This window comes from Spinacia oleracea, chromosome 2, assembly GCF_020520425.1.
Source record: "Spinacia oleracea cultivar Varoflay chromosome 2, BTI_SOV_V1, whole genome shotgun sequence".
Lineage (NCBI taxonomy): Eukaryota > Viridiplantae > Streptophyta > Magnoliopsida > Caryophyllales > Amaranthaceae > Spinacia > Spinacia oleracea.
In genome coordinates, this window is record NC_079488.1 from 1,658,183 (window position 1) to 1,681,696 (window position 23,514).

The following is a 23,514-nucleotide window of genomic DNA, read 5'->3' on the forward strand; positions in this document are numbered from 1 at the left end:
TTCGCATAACATATTCAATCAAGAAAACACACATACCATGAAAAATGAATCCCTTTTATCCCGTGCGTTCCTACGCTCACACTCATTTCATTTTAACTTAACATGATTTTAACATATTCTTTTTAACTAAACTCTTTGCTTCAAGCCTATTGAATTCTACTATGCGCAAAACCCGTAAGGTTTAGCACTTATGGTCCAGAACCTTGGCTCTGAATACCAAACTGTAACGCCCCGACCTCTAAAACACTTATTAAAGCATAATTAGCAGCGGAATTAACCTAATTGGTCAGGGCATTACCTGCCGTAACTCCCTCTTGGGAATTACAAGGCAATTTTCAATCATAAGATATTAAATCCCAAAAATCAATATAATAATCTTTTATATTACCAAAATAAAGGTACATAAATTACAAAAAAAGTCTTTAATTAAACTATTAAAACTTAAGGCATAAACTAGGTGGGAATTATTAAAGTGAAATCCTCGCCACTACTCGTTCCCATCGATCCCAGCGGTACCTAAAACAGAAAACAAAATAACGGTGAGCCGAAGACTCAGTAACGAACTATTCTAGCAACGTAAATTCATTTCAATTCATTTTATTTAATAACACAGGGAGAATAGAATAATGTAAAACATTTTATAAAGTCCTTTATTTAATTCATTCATAACTTTTGGGTGCACATGCTAGTCGTGGCAAGTATGACATGGTGGAACGTCTTCCACGATGGACCGCTGTCCATAAACATGGGGCCTTGGCCCGAAAACATGAGAGCCTTGGCTCAATGGGCGGATGCCCCATGGGTACATGCATGACCGAGAATCGTAACCTGTGAACATATACTGCCAAACGGACTAGGTCTTTCACTTTCATTTATCATGTTTCGTTTAATTTTACATTTTAGCCTTTTTACTTCAGTTGAAGGAACATAATTCCTTTAGATCATGAGATCATGATAAAACATCATTTAGATCCTGGGATCCATAAAATATCATTTCTTTCCTGGCATCATAGAGACATCATTTCATTCATGGTTTCTTATAAAGATCGTTTTATAAGAATTTCAATCAATCATATTATAGTAAATAATTCAATCAAATCACATTTCATTTCCCGCAATTCATAAAACATGTCAAAGCATTCAATTCATAAATAAATCATAACATTGTATTTTCATAAATGCATTTATAAGGGAATTGCGGGTACTAGCAATAGCCGTTACCTCACTTCCACGATTTTGCTAAGAATTTTCCTTAGTTCGTTCGTCCTGAGCTCCGAGTCCAATTTCTTTCAAAATAATAAATCCTTGAATTAGTACTAAATCGATAAATAATTTAAAAATCAATATTTTTTATAAATCATAAATTTTATAATTAATAAATTTTATAAATCAAGAGTTTTAATAAAATATACTTTTCGAAATTTAATGAAAATAATATTAATCTAATTTTCAATCAAAATATTTATATGTATATATATTTATTTCATAAATTGTTTGTCATGACTATTATTTAAACTCCATTTTTGTTAAATAAGTCTAGTAATTTCCTTTATTAAAATCAATAATTAAACCTGAAAAATAATAACGATTTATTAGTAAATAATTATATTATAAAATCAATTTATTAAACACAAACACCATAGAAATTCTGAAAACTTAGGTTGGTCTTACCCAAAGCCCAAATGGTTAAGTTGGCCCAACTTAAATTTGGGTTGGAGGAAAATGAATCAGTTTCAATTGAAACTGATTCTCTCCTTTTTTTTTTTTTTTTGAGAGGTACGAACAGAGGGGGAGGGAGCACGGCTGAGCAGAGCACGAAAAGGAGGGCGATGGGGCTGGGTTTAGTGGCGGCGGGAAAAGCCGGTGAAGGCGAGGGTGGTGGTGGTTTGTTCGGCGGCGGTACAGCGAGGGGAAGGAGAGGAAAGGAAAGGCGAACAGGGGAGGCAGGGGAGTTTCGTTGAGCGGTTCTGGGCGGCGGTGGCTCACCGGGAATTAGGGCGGAGGTTGGATTTGATGATGACGGTTTTGGTGTGGTGGCTGCGGTGTTGGTGGTGCGAGGCGGGGAAGGGGGATGAAACAGGGGAGGGGGCAGGGGATGCGAAGAGCAAGGGAGGTGAAGGTGGTGCGTTGGCGGGTGTGGTCTGGGTGGCTGGGCAGCACAACAGGGTTGCGCAAGTGGTGGTGATGGTGAACGGTGGTGGGGCGTGGCTTTGGTGGTGCGACAGGTCGAAAGGAAGGAGGGAGCAGGGGAGTGCCGAGTGCGTGAGATGGAGGAACAGGGGGGCGAATAAAGGGTGGTTGCGGTGGTGGTGAACGGAACGGTTGAGGTGATGCTAGGCAGCAGTGGTAGAGGTGTTTGACGGAGGTTTCAATGGCGGCAACCATTGATGGTGGTGGTGGTTGAGCAGTGGTTTGAACGAAGAACACAAAGGGGAGTGAATCAGTTTTGGTAAATGATTTTGGGTTGAGAGAAGTGGAAAGAAAATGGCTGATTATAATGGTAAATAGAGTGAATGAAAGCTGAAATCCTTGGGGAGCAAGGCAATGAATTAAGACTGAATTGAGGGAAAAGGGAGAAGGAAGGATTGGTTTCCTTCTTGCTGGTACGTGGAGAGCAAAGAGAAGAGGTGAAATGAGATTTTGGCTCTTCTAAGGGCATTTTAGTCATTTCCCAAAGTTAGGCAAAATTCAGAAAATCAATTTCTGTTTTTAGAAAATTTATTAGAATGGAAATGTTTAATTAAAACTAAGTCTCAAAATAATCTTTTATAAAAGTGTCGTTAACGAAAAACAATTTCGTTTCCGAATAAAATAAGAACGTTATTAAATTATGAAAAATCCGAAAATAATTAAGATTTAAAAAGATCGTTTAAGCACGTAAAGATAAAAATTAAATTATATAATCTGAAAATAATAAATCGTGTAGCAATTATTAAAAATTCAAGCGAAATAAAGCTTCGTTAATTAAAACAAAGTTCAATTTAGGATTTAAAACGATTTTAAGCTAAATAAAAATAATTAAGCATAATTAATCGAGTTTTAAAAATTCGGGGTATTACAGCACGCAACAAAGTGTATGCATCTAAACTATGCTAAATGATTATGTGTAAATAATATGCTTTCATGACTTTATGGTTTTCCGCATGATTTATGTTTTGTCATATGAATCATAACCTAACATGTATATCGCCATACAATTAAGTTTGATAGAGTTTATGTACGACAATTGCGTGTTTCTTCATTCAATTTCTACATATTATTAATTAATGCCTTAATGGGTTGCTTGCTAATAAAAGTTAGGTCAACTTAATTTTTAAGATTGGAGACTATTCAATTTCCTCGTAATCTCTCTGTCCCTTAATACTCACATCGTTTGAATTTTTGCACTATTTACAAAACTTACTTTAACTCTATTTTATTTATAGTATATGAAAACAAATGTTATTATATAATATATTATTGGCTTCATCTTAATATATATTTTCAAAATATTAGTATTTTTATAAGTTTTTATAATATGTAGTTAAATATATTAGTGGTCAAAGTTGTACATTAACACGCGTATTCAATCTAAACGGTGCGAGTATTAAGGGACGGAGGAAGTATTTTTTTTGACGTCAATTCCTCATATCAAACACCAAGTATATGCCAATTCCTCATATCAAACACCAAGTATATGCCAAATTCACTAGTAAAAATGTTTGTTACGTCATCAATTCATCTTCATATAGTAGTACCTAGCTTACTCCCTTCATTTTTCAAATTATTATCCGCCATTAAAAGTTATGTACCCTGTATTACGTAGTTAGATATAAAAAAAAGTCTTACCAATCCTCCGACTTTTAACATTGTCCTTGCTCGTGATATAGGTATTTCTAATCTCCACATCGAAGGTGATAACCTCTTAGTAATAACTGCTGTGCTTGCTTGGTCATCTCCTTGGCAAATTGATCACATTATTACTGATTCAGATTCTCCTGAATTTCTTCTGCAATTGGAATATTAGACACGTCTACAGAGAAGTAAATAGAACAACAGATTGGATCGCTGATGTTGGACATCTTGTTTCTACTAGCTTAGATATTGATATTTGTAATAACTTTAGTTTATTTCCTAGCATTTCTTCTGATGCATTAGGAGTGCCCCTCGTGAGGAGGGTCTCATAGTGCTTTTCCTTTTCTTCTTACCTTGTAAAAAAAAAGATCTATATTTTCTAAGATCATGTTTATAAACATCAAAAATTGGTGTTTAAAAAAGAGATTGGATAAAAAAAACTATAAAATGAGAGAGAAAGGCAAAGAAAGAGTGAAATAATGCAACAGATAGTGTTTGACATGTGGCAAATGTGGACCAAACAATATTGTTAATCCGTTCCAATATGAACCCGTGCTTAATAAACCCGAACCGAACTGACAAGAAACCCGACCCGTTAATGAACTCGTTTCTACCCGAACCTATGAACCCGATCCAAACCTGATCTGTTTGTCTGAATTGACACACTCACGAGTCACGAAGCCTAATTGCTCATTGATATCCCATCCCTAATTGGCTAATTGCCTAAACACGACTGCATGATTCACTTTATCACACGCAAATACACTATTTTCTTCATCACATTAACTTCTCCCCAAGCCGAGACAGAAACAAACTTGTTCAAAGAAAAAATGCGGATTTAGACATCCTCAAATACAATTTTTTAGAACCTAGCCCGAAAACCCACTTTAACCCGAAAAATTCATATCAAATATTTATTTTGGACATGAGATTTTTTGTTGAAACCCGACCCGGCCCGAAGATCACCGCTAATACGAAAGTACGGACTAAACGTTTTATTCGGGCTTATTTTCTAAAGCCCAATTGCTCATTGATTTCCCATCCCTAATCGCCAAAGCACGACTGCATGATTCACTTCATCACATTAGCTTTCCCCCCAAATTGAGGCAGAAACAAACTACTTCAACGAAATATCGAATTCAGAATTGACAACAACCCAAAAAACAGTCACTGAATCTCTCAGGTAAATGCTTCTCTTACTTTGTTTATTTCATTCGCAAACTCAATTTTTTTTCCAGGTTTTGGAATTCAGTTGAACCTACTAAACCCTTCTTCAATACATTGTTGTTTGCAGTAATTAGCAATGGCTGAAACAACCCAAGTTCAGAAGAACATACCAGTGCTGCCATGGATGAGAAACCCAATCGACATTATTGATTTTAAGGAAACCCCTTTAAATTTGGTTCCTTTTCTTGACCCTAGGTACTTTCCCCCACTCAATTACCCCCTTTTTAATTTTATAGTTATTGTAATTGTTCTTAAACTTATGTTAGTTTCTACTCGTGTTCCGGTTTTGATTATAATCGGTAAATGTCGTTTCCAATTTGTTATTCCCCGGCATACTCCCGTTTAAAATTTTGACTTGTTTCACCAGAATGACCTGTTTCGCTTCTCTAGAAATATGTGAGCAAAATAGATAGTTGCTGTATGTTTTTAGGGACATAGATGCTTTCTTGTTTAAGAAGAAGGTGGTTAAAAATGCTACCAAATTTGGGTATGAATGTATGATAATAGTAGTATGTAATTTGGTTAATGCTTTAGGTAGTCCGAGAATTTTTGGTAAGGAATGGGAACTTGTTTCTTTCAGTAGATTTCACAGTTGATATTAAGGGTCTTAGACTCTTAGTATATATAAAAAGAAGCATACGTTGGTGTCGTGAATCGTGTTGGTCACCTAGGGAGTATGAACTTAAGACCATCTGTCTTTATACTTAATCAAAAACTGTTTTTAATGGGGTTGATTGATGGTATAGTGTATCTATTCTATTTCAGATTGGATAAGGCTTTGAAGAATGTCAATATGTCTTCACTTTTTCCTGTGCAAGTCGCAGTTTGGCAAGAGACTATTGGTCCTGGTTCTTTTGAGCGCGATTTATGTGTAAACTCACCAACAGGAAGTGGAAAGACTTTGTCTTATGCTCTGCCGATAGTGCAAATGCTTGCTAGCCACTCTGTGAAATGTTTGCGTGCATTGGTGGTGTTGCCCACTCGCGATTTAGCTGTGCAGGTTTGATGTTTTTGAACAATTAGCTCTCTATTTATTTATTTTGTTACTTCTAATTCTGGCATTGATACCTTATGTTTATGTTGCTCGTGAACCTTTCCGCCTTGGTTTTCAAGTCAATTTGGTTTTCCCAGTAGCCATAAGCAATGAAATGCATTATGCATATATTGGAGATTTTAGATTGTGAGTAGCTTCTTTGATGTATGAGTGACATTGGAAGGGTGGCCCACCTTATCCTTTACAAATTACAAGTATACTGGTGAAAGCTAATAACTTTTGGTCTTATGTTATACGAAGTATAATATTTTGATCAGTACAACTTACATAATTTTTTGACTCCAAAAGAGGATTACGAATCCCTTTACCTTGTATTCATAACCAAATAGAATTGAATTTCTCGTAATTTATTCGTCAAACATGAAGCTATAAATTTTTAAAACCTTCCATCTTTCTAGCCCAGCTTGGAACTCAGCAGGCTTGGAGTTCACCTCAGTCCAGTTTTGTGACTTGACTGTGAATGCCTCATGCTATGCTTGTAGGTCAAGTGAAGAATAGAAAAATTGAATTTCTTAATGGTCCATATGAAACTCTCAAGTCCACTTTGCTAAACAAAAAGACAAAAAATGATAATGAACGTTCATCTTCGAATTCCCAGCAATATATTTCAGTTTATTTATTATCAGATTAATTGTAACAAAAAGGGAAAAAAAAATCCACACTTGTAAAAGAACAGAAAATGAAGAATGTTTCATTGTTTGTTGTTATGATTATAGATCTGAATTGCAAGATTAAGTACATAACATTTTTGAAGTCATTCAAAAGTTAAATAACCACTAAAATGGAGAAATGTAAAACACAACTAAAGTGGCATGGAATTATAGTGGTTGCTTTCTCGCTGATGTGAAGCTGGATTAAAAGTAGAGGATATAGATGTGTTAAATAATCGTTTTGCCATGGCGATGTGGCTTGAAATTCTAAGATAACATCATGATATTAGAGACTACTGCAGTGAATCATGTTGTTGTATATGGATTTAAATAACACTTAAGGCATGCTATAACACACTTTTTTGTTTCTAAATATCAGGTCAAAAAAGTCTTTGATGACATTGCTCTAGCCGTTGGCTTATCTGTTGGTTTGGCTGTCGGACAGTCTTCACTTGCTGATGAAATTTCAACACTAATTAAAGTGCCAAGACTTGAGGCTGGCTTCTGCTATGATCCTGAAGATTATACAAACAGATCACGAAGTGCAGTAGATATACTGGTAGCAACTCCTGGAAGGCTTATGGACCATATTAATACTACGAAAGGCTTCACACTTGAGCATCTACGGTATCTTGTAGGTAGCATGCCTTTTTCTCCTTAATATTCTGCACACGATAGCTTATTGCCTCTATTATATCCGCCTAAGGCTTGTTTGATACAGTTTAACTACAAAGGCAAAGTTTTGTTGAAGTTGTCTCACTTGTCTGGTTTAAGATATTTTGGATTTTTGGTAGCTCACCTTGGTGCTTTGTTCGCTTGTTCTTGGAAGAGATTTATATAGTTTAGTCTTCTGTAGTGGAAAAACCATTTTTGGTCTTGGGTGACGGAAATACAATAGGTACTTTCTCAGTCAGCTTTCATTTGCATCCCCCTTATTTCCGTTGCATTGCACAATAACCAATGCATAGTGGAAGAATCACCCATTTACGAAAATAGGGCCAAGGACAAATAAAATCGTGCCCTCAAGCTATCATGAATTAGTTTATCCAAAACAAAAATGGTCAAGTATCGCTCAAAACCTTATACTTGATTATTGATGCAGAACTTGAAGCCTAGACTGCTAGAAGCTCTCCCCTCATAAATCTGTTGGTTTAGTTCTATAGTAAACATCCTGGTGGACGGATATGGGTTCCTCCCTTAGAGGAACAACCTTAGAAATGGAGCGCTTTACTGGGCCTCTCCCTTATCTTATGCCGTTAGCCTTCCATGGACCTGCTTTTCTTCAGCGTACGCTATGATCGGGACATTGCTGCTGCAGAAAAATTGCGTGCTCGTGTGGAGCGGGCAGCTACGTGGTAGGCAACTCGCCAGGAAGAGTGGAACACTGTTCATGGCGCGGTTAGCGGCTAAAAGGAATAGCGATTGTTGAATCAATTTGCAGTAAGTTGCTACGACATAATAGATTGTTTTAAAGAAAGGAAAAGCACCCTAGTCCAATTCATTGTTCATGAACTTCTGATTTCTTTCTAGTTCTCGCTTTCTACGATAACAAACCATCTCCAGCTGAAACGTGTGGTTTCCGAGCCCATTGAGATGACCTGGTGATCTCGTCTTGCTGGGAGAGAGGTTCTTTCCAAGTGCACCACCTAATTGCCAACGGAACCATCTTCCACACTTAAGCAAGCCAGTCTTTTTTCATCCTTCTTATCCAAGGTAAAAGAATATGTTATACAAAAGAAGGTTGTACACAACTCATTCCAAACACGACTATTTATAAGTGCCAAAGGGAAAGAACCCAAGGAAAAAATGTGTAATACGTGATATAGCCTACTACCTTTATAGGCCTTATATTGAGGTGTATTAGCTTATGGGTCTCTTATCTCTTAATGCTCCCAAATCATATTCTAGCTTTCATAAATATTTTATGGAACTTTTAAGTGGGGCGTTTGTAAATCTATACAATCATTACTTTGAATAAGCATTTTGGATCTTAAACCCTGGTCAATATGTGCAGTTTGATTCCTATATGGAATAATAATATGTATGGTTTATGATGTAGGTAGTTGATGAAACTGACCGGCTTCTAGGGGAGGCCTATCAGTCATGGTTGCCCGCTGTGCTCAAGCTGTCCCGTCCAAGTGACGAGGTGTTTGCACCTTGTGTTAAATCTTTCCCCCCTTCGATTAGTGGTCATTTCAGAACCATTCGGAGATGGTAAGTGTGATAATTGTTTATTCCATTCATAACCAAGTGTTTTACTATCTTTGGGTTATTGGCTTGTTTAGCTCGTGCTTAACTTTTCTTTCTTGTCTGTTCTTGTGTTATCTTTTTTTGATGGATCGGGCCTGAGCTAGTTGTAACTGTAGTGAAGACTTATTCTTGTTTGCTTGGACTTAAACATCTAGGCAATGTATCACTAATTAACCAAGCGTGTTTTTACAATGAATTAACATAGCTTAGACGCCATTAATGGCAGAAAATATGGAGGAAGAAGAAGATTGATTAATAATCTTGAAATTACAGAAAATGTAAATGATGTTCAAGCTTTCGGTAGGCATAACACTCTCCCAAATAACTCTCTAAAAGCTTCTAGTCAAAAAAGTAAATAAAATAAATAAATAACTCTCTAAAAACTAACCAAAATACTCATAAATATTCAACATACCCCTCTCTCTCTCTCTCTCTCTAGTATGCTCTCCATAAGGTGTTTTTCCCCTAACAAACCTCCTCACTTCTTCCCAAAGCTACCCATAACTAACTTATAACTGTCTTATGTATCCCTCCCCCCCCCCCCCCCCCCTTATATCTTCATTACAGTGTACATGTAATTTGAGCTGTAAATCTGTAAGTTATGATTGTGCATAATTTATGCTCTTTCACGCTTGAGGCTTGACATTGAGTTTGCCTTTATTCTGTTGCAGTGGAGTTGAGAGGGGTTTTAAGGATAAAGCTAATCCCAGGCTTATGAAGATGCTTTTTTCTGCTACGCTGACCCGAAATCCTAGCAAACTTGGTCTGCTTGATCTCCATCACCCTTTATTCTTGACGACTGGTCTATCGCGTTATGCGTTTCCCGAAAAGCTCGAGTTTTTCAAAGTGGTATGGCCAATTGTCTATACATGTGATCTTATTACAGTGTCAATATGTTTACTTCTTAAGTATGTAGCAAATACTACCTCCGTTTTCTTTTAATCTATATTTTGACTTTCACGCTTTCTAACGTGGGACTTTGACCATTACTATAGATATGGATAAGTAAAAATTATAAAAATCTGATATTTGGAAACTATAAATTGAGACTAATCTGACAAGATCCCACATGACTTTTTCCCTTATGCATAAATCCCCAACATTGGTTAAAATGGAGTATGTGAATACAGCCAAAAGGAAAAGTGTATAGATTAAAGAAAACGGAGAGAGGAGAAATTATGAAGCTTCATAATATGACTGGTAATATTCGGCCTTTTGGGACTGGATTATTGGAGAATTAAATCAGGTTATTTGATTATTCTGGGCTCAAGGTTATGTTATTTGATTATTCTGGGCTCAAAATTAAACCTACATTTATGTTATTTGATTATTCTAGGCTCAAAGTTAATTGTGGGGTCCTAACTCCTAGTTTTCCTAGGTTAAACGAGGTTAGACATTTGGTCTTTGATTAATCAGTTATGAACTCTTATAGTTTAACAGTATGTTCTCAACCTCTTTTTTCTGCTAGCTTTTATCAGTAACAACCAATTTTGCACTTAAGAAATTAAGAGTCTGTTTAGGTTGCTGGAACTGAAGTTCTCTTAGATTATTGGTGCAAGAATAGGAAAATGCACTAGTTATCAGTTCGAAAATTGATTGCTGAATGCTGAGAACTTTATCTGTGATGGGGTTTGAAATGTTACTTGCCTTGACACTTTCATCCACTTTTCCTGATGTTTTCTTCATTAATATGGGTTTACCGTATGCATACTTATCAATTGAAGGTTGTAATCTGTTTTTGGTTAAATACTTCATATTTTAATTACTGTTACTTTGACAAGAGGGATTGGTTGAAATTATTGTTACTTCGGCAAGAGGAAATGGTTGGAGTAGTTGTATGAATTTATAGATTTGCTGGGTAACTGAAGTTTCCTATGCTTGGATGGTTCAGGATGCCTCTATATTAAGAAGTTGATCAGCAAAGAGTTCTGAACTGTTTTGGGGTGTTTCTACCTGTTATTGTCTTCTTTACCACTGGAAACAAAAGCTTCAAATTGAAAGATCCTTCAGCTCATAATTTACCTGTTAATATTCTGACATGAATCTCTATCTAATTTCAGCTTCATTACAACAATCTTGTATTTTAGGAAATAACATCAATCCATTTTAAGAACCCCATAATTAGCGTCTTCTTTATTCTTCTAAAATCACAAATAGTGTTTACTGTAAGCTCATCTCCATTTCCATGGAGCCAAAAGATTCACTATCATTTGGCTTCGATTTATACTGAAATAAATTGGAGTCCTTATATACTGTTTTTTGGATATGTTGTCTAATGGAAACAACCTTCACATTGGTGCCATTAATAAGTTTAACTAACCTCCAGCTCATCCATTTGCGTGTTTCATATCTTGCTTGTCCCACCTAGGGTGGCAGCCTTCTAGAGGCATTTAGATAATGTCGATCTTGTTAGATTGAAATTACCTCTAAATCATCATTTTGCTCAACTTAATTCCTATTTTTAGTTTTGAACTAATCAAAGTATGCAGGCAACTAAGAAATCCATAAAAATGTAGGGGGGTTAAGAAGGATATGAATTAGCAAGGGGAAACTCAGCCTTCTCGTTCTTGTTTACGTCCCCATGTGCCCTGATGTGGTGGTATGGAGGCAAAATAGGTTATATCAACTTGTCCTAACCAATGATAGTAAGCCCATGAACTTTTTCTTACTTTGTCGACGAGATTAAAAAATAATAATAATAAAAAGAGAGGCCTCCTCACTTGCTTTTTGTTGGGTGTGAAGCATTGTCAATCAGGCTGCATCTTCCAGTATGGCTACTTGATTGCGACCTCACTTGAATTACTAGTGCATGCTGCCTTCAGCATGTCTCTTTGTCATTGCGGTAATTACTTCAAGCATGAAAATCTCCCATAATGTGGCACACAGTGTGTACAAGGCCTGCCGCCTTTGAATTAATTCACCCCTTAATCTCATATGGCATGTGTGAAAAGTTAGAAAGATAGGTCCTTGCTATTAAACTTTTTGCCGCTGTCATGTGTGAAAAGTTAGAAAGATAGGGCCTTGCTGATTTGTCTTTCTGAATCCAAAGTTTATTGATAACAAGTGTTTGATTTCCTTTTTAAATGTACATGTGTTTTCCAAGTAATTTGTGTCTCATGGTGAAATTTATGGTCTTAGATACTATATGACACTTCTTCTCAATGAATCCTCTACTGTAGTGTGGTGTAATAAGGCATTCCAAATCATTTTTTGCGTTAAACAACAAAAGAAAAAGAAATAATGACGCAATAATGCCGCCCCGGGGTTTCTTTTGTGAAAGACATGAAACTCTTAGTGATAGAAGTTTTCACTTTGTCATGGTGAATTGGTGATAGCTTGGGAAGTCATTGTTATGAGTTTGTTGAGATTCTCTGTTGTATGTTATCTTTGCAGATTTGTGAATCAAATGATAAAGCCCTGTATCTAGTTGCCCTTCTTCAAAAGTTGACAGGCGAGAAATGCATTGTTTTTACATCGTCCAAAAAGATGACCCATAGGCTATGCAGCTTGCTGAAATCTTTTGGTAATCTTCAAATGAGGATCAAGAGTTACTCGAGTTCTCAACACCAGGCTGTGAGAAGGTGTGCTCTCCTTCTTCTCTCTTCTTGCCTTTTCTGCACTAATGATGCGTTCGGTTTTTAAGATTCACCTTGTTGGCTTGTTCATTCTTTTTTGGGTTGGCTTGTGTTGCTTTGAAAAAATTCTTCTGTTGAAGGCTGACTCTTTTTTGATGTTATTGTTTGAGCTGTTATATCTCCATGTGTCCCATCTGGCCATCCTAGACAAAAGGGTCCAGTTCTCTTCTGTAACTTTGTCACAAGAAGTTGTGTGAAGTGTGCTTTTCTTTTGAACAATAAGAAATTTGAAATTACATGCTTTTTAGATGAAGGAATTTGAATATCATAATAACTATTGTTTTTCAGAATTTGTATGAAGTAATTTTGATGGTGTTTTCATTAAGTTCCTAAAGCAATTAATTCACTCGTAGTCAAATATGGCACAGATTGGTACTTGATGAAAAAATCAGGGATTCACCAAGGATGTGGTGAAATGGGTGAATCGTTGTTGTAAGCTTTTGGCGTTCTTAGCAATTTTTCAATACCCATTAAACTGAGAAAAATTGATGGCTGTATGCAGCTTTTAGCGAGAGATTACATCATTGACTTACAGCGAGTCGACAACATTCTTATATTGTCAATTTGAGTTTTTTCGCCTTTATATTTAGCATATGAGTTGTTTCATGTGATGCTGGTAGATTACCACCTCCGGCCTCCGGGTTTAGATTTAGAAATATACATGGAAATGCTTCTTAGATCACAATCTCACATCTGCAATTTGTTTGGTGTATTCCTTTCTGACTTTACTGATAAATCTATTTTAAGCGACTTGTCTTCATAAATATGTATGGAAAAGTGCATTTATGAAAGTTAAAATCTCTCATGTTTCACAGCAAAACACTAGATGCATTCCGGAAAGGGGAAGTGCAAGTGCTTGTTTCTTCTGATAACCTGTCCCGAGGAACAGATGTTGAAGCAGTAGCAAATGTCATTATCTATGACGTGCCACGCTACATCAAAGCATATCTTCATCGTGCTGGAAGGACTGCTAGAGCATTCCAAATTGGGCGCTGCTTCACATTGCTTCTAAAAGATGAAGTAAGCTGCTACTTTGATCTACTTGTACCTACCTAGTTATGTCATGAAAATGTTGGTTTCTCAAATCAACCGATAGTGATACCCTTGTAAAATTGAAAAGGAAATGCTCTACTAGAAAATTGGAATTTCCTATATTCCTAAATTTACCAGAACAATTGTTAGAAGTGCGCAGAAAGTGGGAGAAAAAGTGAGTAAAGAAAGAAAAAGTGACGTTGATGATGGAGAGAAAAGGGGAAAGTATGTGAACTTTGGTTTTTTATTTTTAAAGGGAAAGAGGAAGTTCTAAGTTTCATTTTTTGATTTTTTGGCCATGCAAATATAAGATTATGGAAGTTTGTTTTGGGATGGAGGATGTACGATGCTGTTAGTAGATTTGAATATCCAGGATATGATGTTCTTTTTATATCTGTCTTTATGTTGCATTGTGATTTGTGAAGTATGGATAAATGGGTTAAATGGTAGTATGGTACTGTACCAAGACTTGGTAGATTGCTAGCCTCTCAACCAACAACCATTGGTTTGCAATGCTTGCATATAGGGTTCGTTTTGCTAATTTGTGGTCAATTCCATTTCCTTCTCCCTCCTTTTTCCTCCTCTCCACTCACTGTTTCCAGTGGCCAATTTTTTTTTATACTTGAAAATTATGTTGATGATATTATAATATGATTGTGGCCAGTTAAAATAATTCAGGAAATGCTTAGAGCCTTGGACCCCCTCTCACCCTTTGAATATTTCTTGCAATGCTTCATTTCTGGAAAACATCTTTCTGCACTAAAAAACAAATGAGATTTCCATTTGAATTCTAGACCCCGAGGTCTCTACTGCTGGCAGGGCTTAACTGGATAAACAGTTAGGTGTTGTTTGGTTGACATGAAAAACAATGATAAGTGTAACTTTCTAGGAAGTGGAAGGTTGTAGTGTTGTTTGATTTGCAAAAACATGGAGTCACACTTCCTAGGAACTTTTACTTCCTCCAAAATGGAGGAAGTTGCTTACCTAGGGGGACCTAGGTAAGTGGAACTTCCCATGAGAAGTTATTTCTCATGTTCAACCAAACAACATTTCCTACTTCTTCCCATGAGAAGTTAGGAAATGTTAATACATGCGTAAATCTTCTTCCTAGGAACTTTTACTTCCTATGGTCAACCAAACGTTACCTTAACGTAGTTGCTGACAAAATGAAAGTTGACTTGGATGACTATTTAAATCTTCATGTCATTCCATTACAGTTCAGAGCCATGATGCATTTCTCATTTTTTTGCATGGTAAAGTTGAATTGTATATGTTGGAATTGTATACGGATTGTATACGGAGTATGTTTCAGTATAGTTTTTCATGCGTAGTGAAATGTAGATGCAATGAGAGAAGAGAACAAAAGTTTCGAGCCTAGAATGAGTTATAGGATGACTATGGGATTCTGAAGTATCATAGTTGACTATGGGATTCAGAAGTAACAATCTGATATGAATTAATTCTGTAACTCAGATGAAGAAGTTCAAGGCACTGCAACAGAAAGCAGAGATCAGCTCTAAAGCTTTCTCACTTTCTCCGGAGTCAATTGAGTCCCTCAAGCCCGCTTACATATCTGGTAATTTTCTGTTACTTATTACCTGTAATATTTTCTTCATATCATGTAATCTCTTCTAAATTGTTGCTGGAGTGCTTGGATTAAATAATTTTTCAAAGTCTATATCTAAATCTGAAATTTCAACTTTTTATCATCTGTAAAAATAAAGGATGTGGATTGTGTGTATGATAGTCGTTGTTGTCCCTTAGTTTTAAAAGCCCTGAATCGTTGATGTGGAATCTTCTTTCCTTTGGTTGTTGCAGCGTTTGAAAAGTTGAAAGAGAATGTAGAGTCAGAAGCATTTAGAAAACGCAAGGTTAACTTCAAGTCTACAAAGCCACGTAAAGCAAAGGCAGTGAAAGTGTCCAAGGACTAGCAAAATATATTATCCATTCATTCTCAACAACCTCTCAATCTCCCCAAAAATTATGACAGGATCGACCGACCGCTGATTATGGGTGCCGGAAAGGACGGCTCCGGTTGTGCACATTGGCTGGAAGCCTGGAACTGCAACAGACAGTGATTATGACTTAATTGTGGCCGTAGGGGTGTCAAATCGGGTCATCGGTCGATTGCGGGTCGGGTATAATCGGTTCGGGTATAATCAGATAATGTTTTGTGCTGGGTCATTGTGCTCATGTAGATTGAATGTGAGATTTTTTTTTCTGGTCTCTTTGATTTTTGTCAGAAATCGGTTGGATGTGTAAGTTTCAACAACCCTAATTGGGGGTGTAGCCAAAAGAAGTAGCAAGTGGTGTGGTGGTGTGGTGTTGTGGGCTATGTGCACTTTATGGGCTGAGTTTCAAAGTTGGATTTGACATTGGGTTTAACCCAATAGTTTTACTTTTTTAATGTTAGGAATTAATGGTTATACTTGCATATTGTGATCAATAGGTATGTAAAATAGTTATAATTCGACAGGGGTAAGAAATTACGTGGTTGCCTCTTGAAAAGGGCTCTTTTAACGTCATTACGTATTTTTATTATCATATCAATCAACATTTGATCATTATTACCCCAAATAAACCCTGCGTTCACATCAATGTATCACAATATGATACAGTGTCAATTCGATTGCACATAATTATCACATTTAGTATCATTTTCAATTTAAAAGGACTTAAATAACCATAATAAGAATTTCATGTTCACATAAAAAATACCCAAACGTACGGAGTAATTGCAATTTTACTACAATTAAAAATATATACTCCTATCACCCAGTTAAGACGATAACAATATAAAAAGTTACCCACCACTCAGTATAAAATTTACCTTATTCACCCCTATATTTTATTTAAGTGTCAAAGACTCTAAATCTAACACAAGAAAAGGAAAAAAGAAAATTCATCATATCATCTTACATAAGCTTAAATAGAATTCATTGTCCATTTCCCAACCAATCAAAGATCTTTTCCTTAATTTGCCTAATTTCCCAAATTCTTGCGTTAATAAATAGAGGAAAAGGGGGAAGAACAAAAAAATTTGAAGTAAAAGTGTCAGTCTAAGATATTCCGGCGCAAAACGAGGGTCAATTTTGACAGACAGAAAATACAGAGGAGAGAGAAAATGACATAGCCGGAGGAGAGAAGGAAGAAGGAAGGTGAAGGGTATGTTTTCATTTCTGTTTTTCCAACCTTTTCTTGCCAGTAAATTTGATTTGTCTCTGTATTTTTGTTGTTGTTGTTGGTGGTGTAATACACAAGACACAAGCATTGTGAAAATAATTACTTGTATTATTCTCTTACCAATAACCCACATCACTGTTTTTTTTTCAGCCAATAACTCACTCTCACTTTCTCTCTCAACTTTTCTTTTGTTTTTCTCTCTCTTCTTCGTGTTCTGTGAGTTTGCTTCACACTTGGGGTTGGAGGTGGGTGCGTTTTCAAATGATGGACTTGAAGAAATTATCTCTTTTGATTGGATCTATTGCAGTTCAGATTTGTTGAACTTTGTTCAATTTTATATTTTTGGGTAAATTGAAAGATATTGCTTCTCCAATTTTTTTTTAATGATATTGTAGTGAAATCTGATGTGGGTATCTGATCTCTTTCCATTTACTTGCTTTTTGTTTGAAATGATAATGTGGGTAGTTCTGGTTTCCTATTATAGCTTCATTTTTGTTGTTTAATTTGTTTATTTTTTGGGTTTTTGTTGTATTACCCTAGATTTGTATTCTGGATCTGCTATTTTGGGGCTCCGGTAATTTGTGTTTTCCCCTTTGTTGATTGAATAGTCTCTTTGATAGTGTAATTTGAACTAGTAACATGATGATTTAAGTCGCAACGGAGGGAGTACTACAGTTGATGGTTTCAAGTTTGTGGACTGACTGTATACTGTATTTTTGGGTTTTGGTTGGTTGGTTTGTTTTTTCTGCTTCACTGCATTTGGACTTGTATATTTCTGTTACTATGACTGTAGTTTTGGATATATATTTTATGTCAAATGTTGTTGAAGACCTGGATCTCTAAATTAAACTTTTGTGACCACATTTTTCTGTTTTTTCTGTTTAATATATATTAGAAGTGGCTTAGAACATTTCTGTTAGTCATGATCTTTATCCTAGGATAACTTTGATCATTCCGATTGTGAGAATATGTACCCGAGTTTGTGAATTATGTTTTGTGTTCTTGAGTTGTGTGGTCATATTTATGGAAAGGTTTACAGAATCAGTCGTAACAACCTAGTCAGTTTCAGAACAAAAATCCTTGACAACTTCATTATTGTCAAAGTGTTTAGGAAGATTACAGTTGACTTCAGCTCTCAGCTCGTCTAACCCCTTTGATTATCGTGTTACTGAAGCAAACATTAGTGAGTACTTTGGCTAAATGTTGATACCAAATTTACAGCACTTGGCAAATAAATTATTTTTATCTGTTTTAATATATTTGAATGTTCTTAGAGGATTACTTGTTTGAGCAATGTCAAACATTTTTCTTATATGCTTTTTATTGATAATATATGTTAATAACATTAACTTGACCAACCAAATCCTGCATGTGCAGTTTATCCATAAAGCATTGAATTTTTAGAAGTGGTGTGTGTACCTTTTGGGTAATCAAAGAGACGAGCCAGATGGGTTCTCGGTTCCCATCTCATCAGCTCAGCAATGGGCTTTATGTGTCAGGACGCCCCGAACAACCAAAGGAAAGACAACCTACCATGAGTTCAGTGCCCATGCCTTATACAGGAGGAGATATCAAAAAGTCCGGGGAACTTGGGAAGATGTTTGATATACACGGGGATGCGTCAAGGTCACGTAAATCCGGACCAATTAGTAGTGCCCCTACTAGGACTGGATCATTCGGAGGAGCTGCATCTCACTCAGGCCCAATCGTACAGAATTCTGTGAATAGGGTTTCATCTTCAAATGTTGGAGGTTCTGGTTCAGCTTCCATGAAAAAATCCAATTCTGGCCCACTCAACAAACATGGCGAGCCAGTGAAAAAGTCTTCGGGTCCGCAAGCTGGTGGAGGAGTCTCTCGGCAAAATTCTGGCCCTCTTGCACCAATTCTTCCTACCACAGGATTGATAACTTCTGGACCTATTACATCTGGTCCTTTGAATTCATCTGGAGCACCTCGAAAGGCATCTGGACCCTTAGACTCCATTGGTTCCATGAAACATCATGCTGCATCAATTGTACACAACCAGGCTGTGACAAAGCTCACTCAGGAGGATGAATACTCATTCCACAAGAGCTTTCCAAAGCTAATTTTGTGGGCAATGGGTCTTCTGTTTGTGATGGGTTTCATTGCTGGTGGATTTATCCTTGGAGCTGTGCACAATCCTATTCTTCTCATTGTCGTGGTGGTGCTTTTTAGTGCTGTTGCAGCTGTCTTCACATGGAATACTATCTGGGGAAGGAGAGCTATTACTGGCTTTATTGCTCAATACCCAGATGCAGAGCTTCGTACAGCAAGAGATGGCCAATTTGTCAAAGTTTCTGGGGTATGTAAAATCTACCTGAAAGCTATAAAAACATTCTCTCTTTATTTATTTTTTCCTTTGTTTTGGAGAATGGTACAAAAAGATTAAATTATTGGGAATTTTGACTGCAGTATCCTCTTTTTATTTCCATGAACGTGATTAACATGTTTCCACTGCCTGGCTCTGCATGTGTGTTCTTCAAGCTGTACATCCTGTTGCTTGTTCAATCTTATGGATTCATCTCTAGTGTTTAGGTCATATAGTTTTTATCTAGTGCGTTTCACTGCCATGGTGTTGCGACTTGTTATAATGGCTGAAAGTTTCATGATGCTTGTAATTGCCCTCTTGGGTTTCCCCTGTATATTGAATTGTAAAGTTCAAATTGGAGGGATAATACTCCCTCTCCTTCAATAAACGAAATCCTTTCATTGTTGTAAAAGATATGGAAGGAAAATGGACGCTCACTCTTTCCCTCCCCCAACCTCCCTTTCTTTTTCCCTTCCCTCCCCTCCTTTTCCGTCCGCAAATGCTAAACTAACAAACTGTTGGTTCCTTCTCATATGATAATATTGTCTTACCCTAAAACTTTGTTGTGCTTTCTCATATGATAATATCTGTGCTTATTATTGGCTTGCCCCTTCGTTGCCATTCAGTTTATTTTCTGAAAAGATGCCTTTATTTTCTTTGTACAACTCTTAACATTTTAGTGGACCTTATAATGTTCTTTCTTTAAGGTATCAAAATCTTAATTGCTAACTATGTGTAACTCTTAAAATTGATTCTCACGGTTGAGATTAGAATGATATATTTTCTTTATTTGTCTTATTTATTAAATTAGGATAACTGGAAAAGAAGTTGCTTTGTGCTTGATATAATACGCTGATGAGAGTGATGGTCACGTAGTTGTGCTAAATGAGAATGTATTCCCTTCCTTTAAGTGATTGGAAAACATTTAATTTGTTGGTACTTCTTCTGTCAGAAAGCATTATCTTTACAATTACAAGTTCGCTGAGTAATTATAATTTATAAGTGAAATTAAAGGCAGGGAAGTTTTATATAGTTTGTCTAAAGAGTGCGCTTTGATTTTCTCTATTGGAAGTTTGGGGAGGAAAGAACTGATCTATAGAGTTAACTCGAGAATTAAAATTGGATGAGTAACTTGGTAACTTACAGACTTTTGCCTATTATGACTTACGGACTTGGTAGCTTTTGGTATTTTGAGATGTTGAGTGAACTTTGTCGCTAACTCTGTTTATTGCTTTTCTTAATGCTATACAGATTTTCGTTTTCTCATCTTAAACGTATCCAAGCAGGATTATAAAAGTTTTGAGTTCATGCTTTGATTATTTGTATGCGGTTTGTCTTTTTGTTTTGGTTCTGAAATTCTATCTGTTTTGAGAAGTTCAATTTCACACAAGGAAAATTGTTGCCTTTATATGCTTCAATTTTTACTTCTTTATAGAACCAGATTTTTTACCAAATTTCTCATGCTAACATGAAGGTGGTAACATGTGGAAATGTACCTCTTGAGTCATCTTTCCAAAGGGTCCCTCGGTGTGTCTACACATCAACTAGCTTATTTGAGTATCGAGGTTGGGATTCAAAAGCTGCCAATCCCAGTCATCGGCGTTTTACCTGGGGCCTGAGGTCACTTGAGGTGAGAACATCTCTCTTAATCAACCTTTTGATTTGACTCTTTAGCTTCTTCGCTGCACACCTTTGGTACAGGTCTCGCTCTGTGTGTGTTTATGTTGAATTATGCTGTAACACCTTCCAGTAATGTGGGCCTGCACTTGATGTTTGAGGGTTGAGATTTTTTTTGAGTGGTTAAACATTTGAACTCTTTTTTTTGTGTATGTAGCTTGTACAGTTAAAATTCCCCTTGTGTCTATACTTTTGCTGAAGCACAAACCATACGCTTTATTTTTGAGTTTCAGGTATAACTTGACTTGAGTTTAACGATTGAGAAAGTTGGTGTCATTTTATTAAACTAATGCTAATGTTGATTCCAGGGTTGCTGTAATTTGCTTGTTGGCATCACCATCAATCCATATTCTGATTGAGAGCTTATTTTATGAATTGGGTTTGTAGTTATGATACACTTATTTTGCACTCTACTTTTATCGCTAGTTTAAATGGCAGATGCTTTGTTTATTAGTAGCAATTTTATACTCTGTAAACTAAGTGTGTACTGCCTTTTTCCTGAACTTTGGAATATTACTTCCTTTGCTTCTCAAAGATGCCCAATGATTACTTGTTTAGTGATGAAAAGAGATCTGAAAACTTACAATTGCTTTTAGAAGATACTCACTGTTTGTTGTGAACATGGAACTGAAGTTCATTTTAATCTCAAATGCTTTGTTGTGCAACTGATTGGTTTTGGTGTAGATTATTTCGTTGGAGGTGCCTGCGTAATATTTTGGGTTTATAGAAAATTCAAAGTGAGTTATGTTTATTCTTTATTGCGTCTGCATCAAAAGCCCTATATTTTAGTAGGAAAGTTAAGGGAATTTTGAGATCATGCCGCGTTTTAGTTTGCACAAATAAAGCTTTGATGTCTTTGCGTTATATGAACTTCTGGTAGTCTTCTTCAAAGGAAATGTTAAACTACAGTATTTACCAATCTGGACTGGAAAACCCTTGAAATGACTGCAAAAATGGTTGTAATTTCATTGGCAGTATGCAATTATTTTCACATAATTGATGCATATCCACTGTTTATTTCAGTAAAAGCTCCTGAACTTGTATAGATTGAATGAACTATTCTGAACTTGTATCCTTGGTTGTAGCGGCACGTGGTTGATTTCTACATTTCTGATTTCCAATCTGGGCTGAGAGCTCTGGTGAAGACAGGCTATGGTGCTAGAGTAACTCCATATGTTGATGAATCTGTAGTCATTGATATCAATCCATCAAACAAGGATATGTCACCTGACTTTGTACGGTGGTTAGCTGAGAGAAACCTCTCTAGTGATGACCGTGTCATGCGCTTAAAAGAAGGGTTAGTACCAATTTTCATAACCTTTTCTATGTTTCAGAGAACTGCCAACTGTGAAGTACTACATTTAAGATTACGTTTGGTTGATCATAGGAAGTAAAAGTTCCTAGGAATAAGATTTTCACATGTATTGACTTTTCATAGGAAGTAGGAAATGTTGTTTGGTTGAACATGAGAATTAACTTTCCATTGGAAGTTTCACTTAGAAGTTTCTTCTTAGGAAGTTCTTACCTAGGTCCCCTCTAATTACTAGGGGGACCTAGGTAAGAAACTTCCTCCATTTTGTGGGATGTGGAAGTTCCTAGGATGTATGACTGACTTCCCAAGTTATTGCAAACCAAACAAGACCACACTATTCCACTTCCCATGATTTTTCATGTCAACCAAACTAACACCATAAAATGACTCGTGGTTAAATTAAATCAAATCAAACCGTTGCTATGCTGTTATTGCTTCTTATTATTAATTAACAAAATTCCCTTTTGCAAAATACAATCTAGTGTGCAATTATGTTACCTTTAACTTGATCTTTTGTGTATTATGCAATTATGTTACCTTTAACTTGATATTTTGCATAATCAATACAATGTATTGTGCAATTATGTTACCTTAAACTTGATTTGGTATTGGTTAATTATGATAGGTACATCAAAGAAGGTAGTACTGTAAGTGTGATGGGAGTGGTTCAAAGAAATGATAATGTGCTAATGATTGTTCCACCACCCGAACCACTGCCAACAGGGTGCCAGTGGTCAAAATGCATACTCCCTGCCAACCTAGAAGGTATTGTTTTGAGATGTGAAGACACCTCGAAGATCGACGTTATTCCTGTGTGAAAGAAAAGAGTATTATTACTATTATTATTGTTATTATTTAGGAATCTCACAATCATGAAGGTTCTGCTTATTTTGGAATATTTGGGGATTTGTTTAGTGGTGGTTGTGATGTTCGTTTTTTTTTTTGTTAATCTCGTGTGTATAGCTTTTATATGATTCCTTTTCATGTTATGGGGTTAGGGTTTTAGATATCTTTTGTAATTGGGAATGGAATGGCATGGCATGGCATGGCATGGGTGTTATAATGCAAAGAAAAACCGTATTATGCCCGATGAAGATATTCGGAAATTTGGGTGATATGTTTAGATACGTTCTTAAAACTTTGAACATAATTTTGAGTAATATCGTTTGTTCTTTATTTCATAGAGTTATATCCACCAATATTCTCTTGGTGTTTTGTTTGTTCTTTTATTGAAAGTTTGAAACTCTTTTTGGTGATTTTGTGCAAGAAAACAAAACTGTTTGATATCAAAGTAGGTTTTCTTCCAAATTATCAAACTGTTCCTTTTCTTG

At 36.2% G+C, this 23,514-nt stretch overlaps 2 protein-coding genes and 1 long non-coding RNA gene across 4 annotated transcripts; 2 read left to right on the forward strand and 1 right to left on the reverse strand.

Moving 5' to 3' along the window:
• Positions 1-389: 389 nt before the first annotated feature.
• LOC130466735 (uncharacterized) lies at positions 390-2,081 on the reverse strand. Its single transcript, XR_008926883.1, has 3 exons — positions 1,672-2,081; positions 1,222-1,286; positions 390-516 (listed from the first exon to the last, which is right to left on the reverse strand). It is a non-coding gene; the product is annotated as an uncharacterized lncRNA (long non-coding RNA).
• Positions 2,082-4,858: 2,777 nt separating this feature from the next.
• Positions 4,859-16,116, forward strand: LOC110776726 (DEAD-box ATP-dependent RNA helicase 1). The gene is made up of 10 exons (XM_021981278.2): positions 4,859-5,017; positions 5,129-5,256; positions 5,827-6,061; positions 7,145-7,399; positions 8,825-8,979; positions 9,687-9,864; positions 12,409-12,596; positions 13,466-13,670; positions 15,156-15,258; positions 15,501-16,116. The coding sequence occupies exons 2-10, from the start codon at positions 5,138-5,140 to the stop codon at positions 15,611-15,613; spliced, it is 1,551 nt and encodes a 516-aa protein (XP_021836970.2). The 5' UTR covers positions 4,859-5,017; positions 5,129-5,137; the 3' UTR covers positions 15,614-16,116.
• Positions 16,117-16,568: 452 nt separating this feature from the next.
• Positions 16,569-23,359, forward strand: LOC110776728 (uncharacterized membrane protein At1g16860). 2 transcript variants are annotated; one of them, XM_021981282.2, is made up of 5 exons: positions 16,569-16,847; positions 18,243-19,188; positions 20,669-20,824; positions 21,957-22,168; positions 22,809-23,359. In XM_021981282.2, the coding sequence occupies exons 2-5, from the start codon at positions 18,313-18,315 to the stop codon at positions 22,999-23,001; spliced, it is 1,437 nt and encodes a 478-aa protein (XP_021836974.1). In that variant the 5' UTR covers positions 16,569-16,847; positions 18,243-18,312; the 3' UTR covers positions 23,002-23,359. The 2 variants fall into 2 exon arrangements, with proteins under 2 accessions (XP_021836974.1, XP_021836972.1); XM_021981280.2 differs by having other exon boundaries at positions 16,637-17,211.
• The last annotated feature ends 155 nt before the right edge of the window (positions 23,360-23,514 follow it).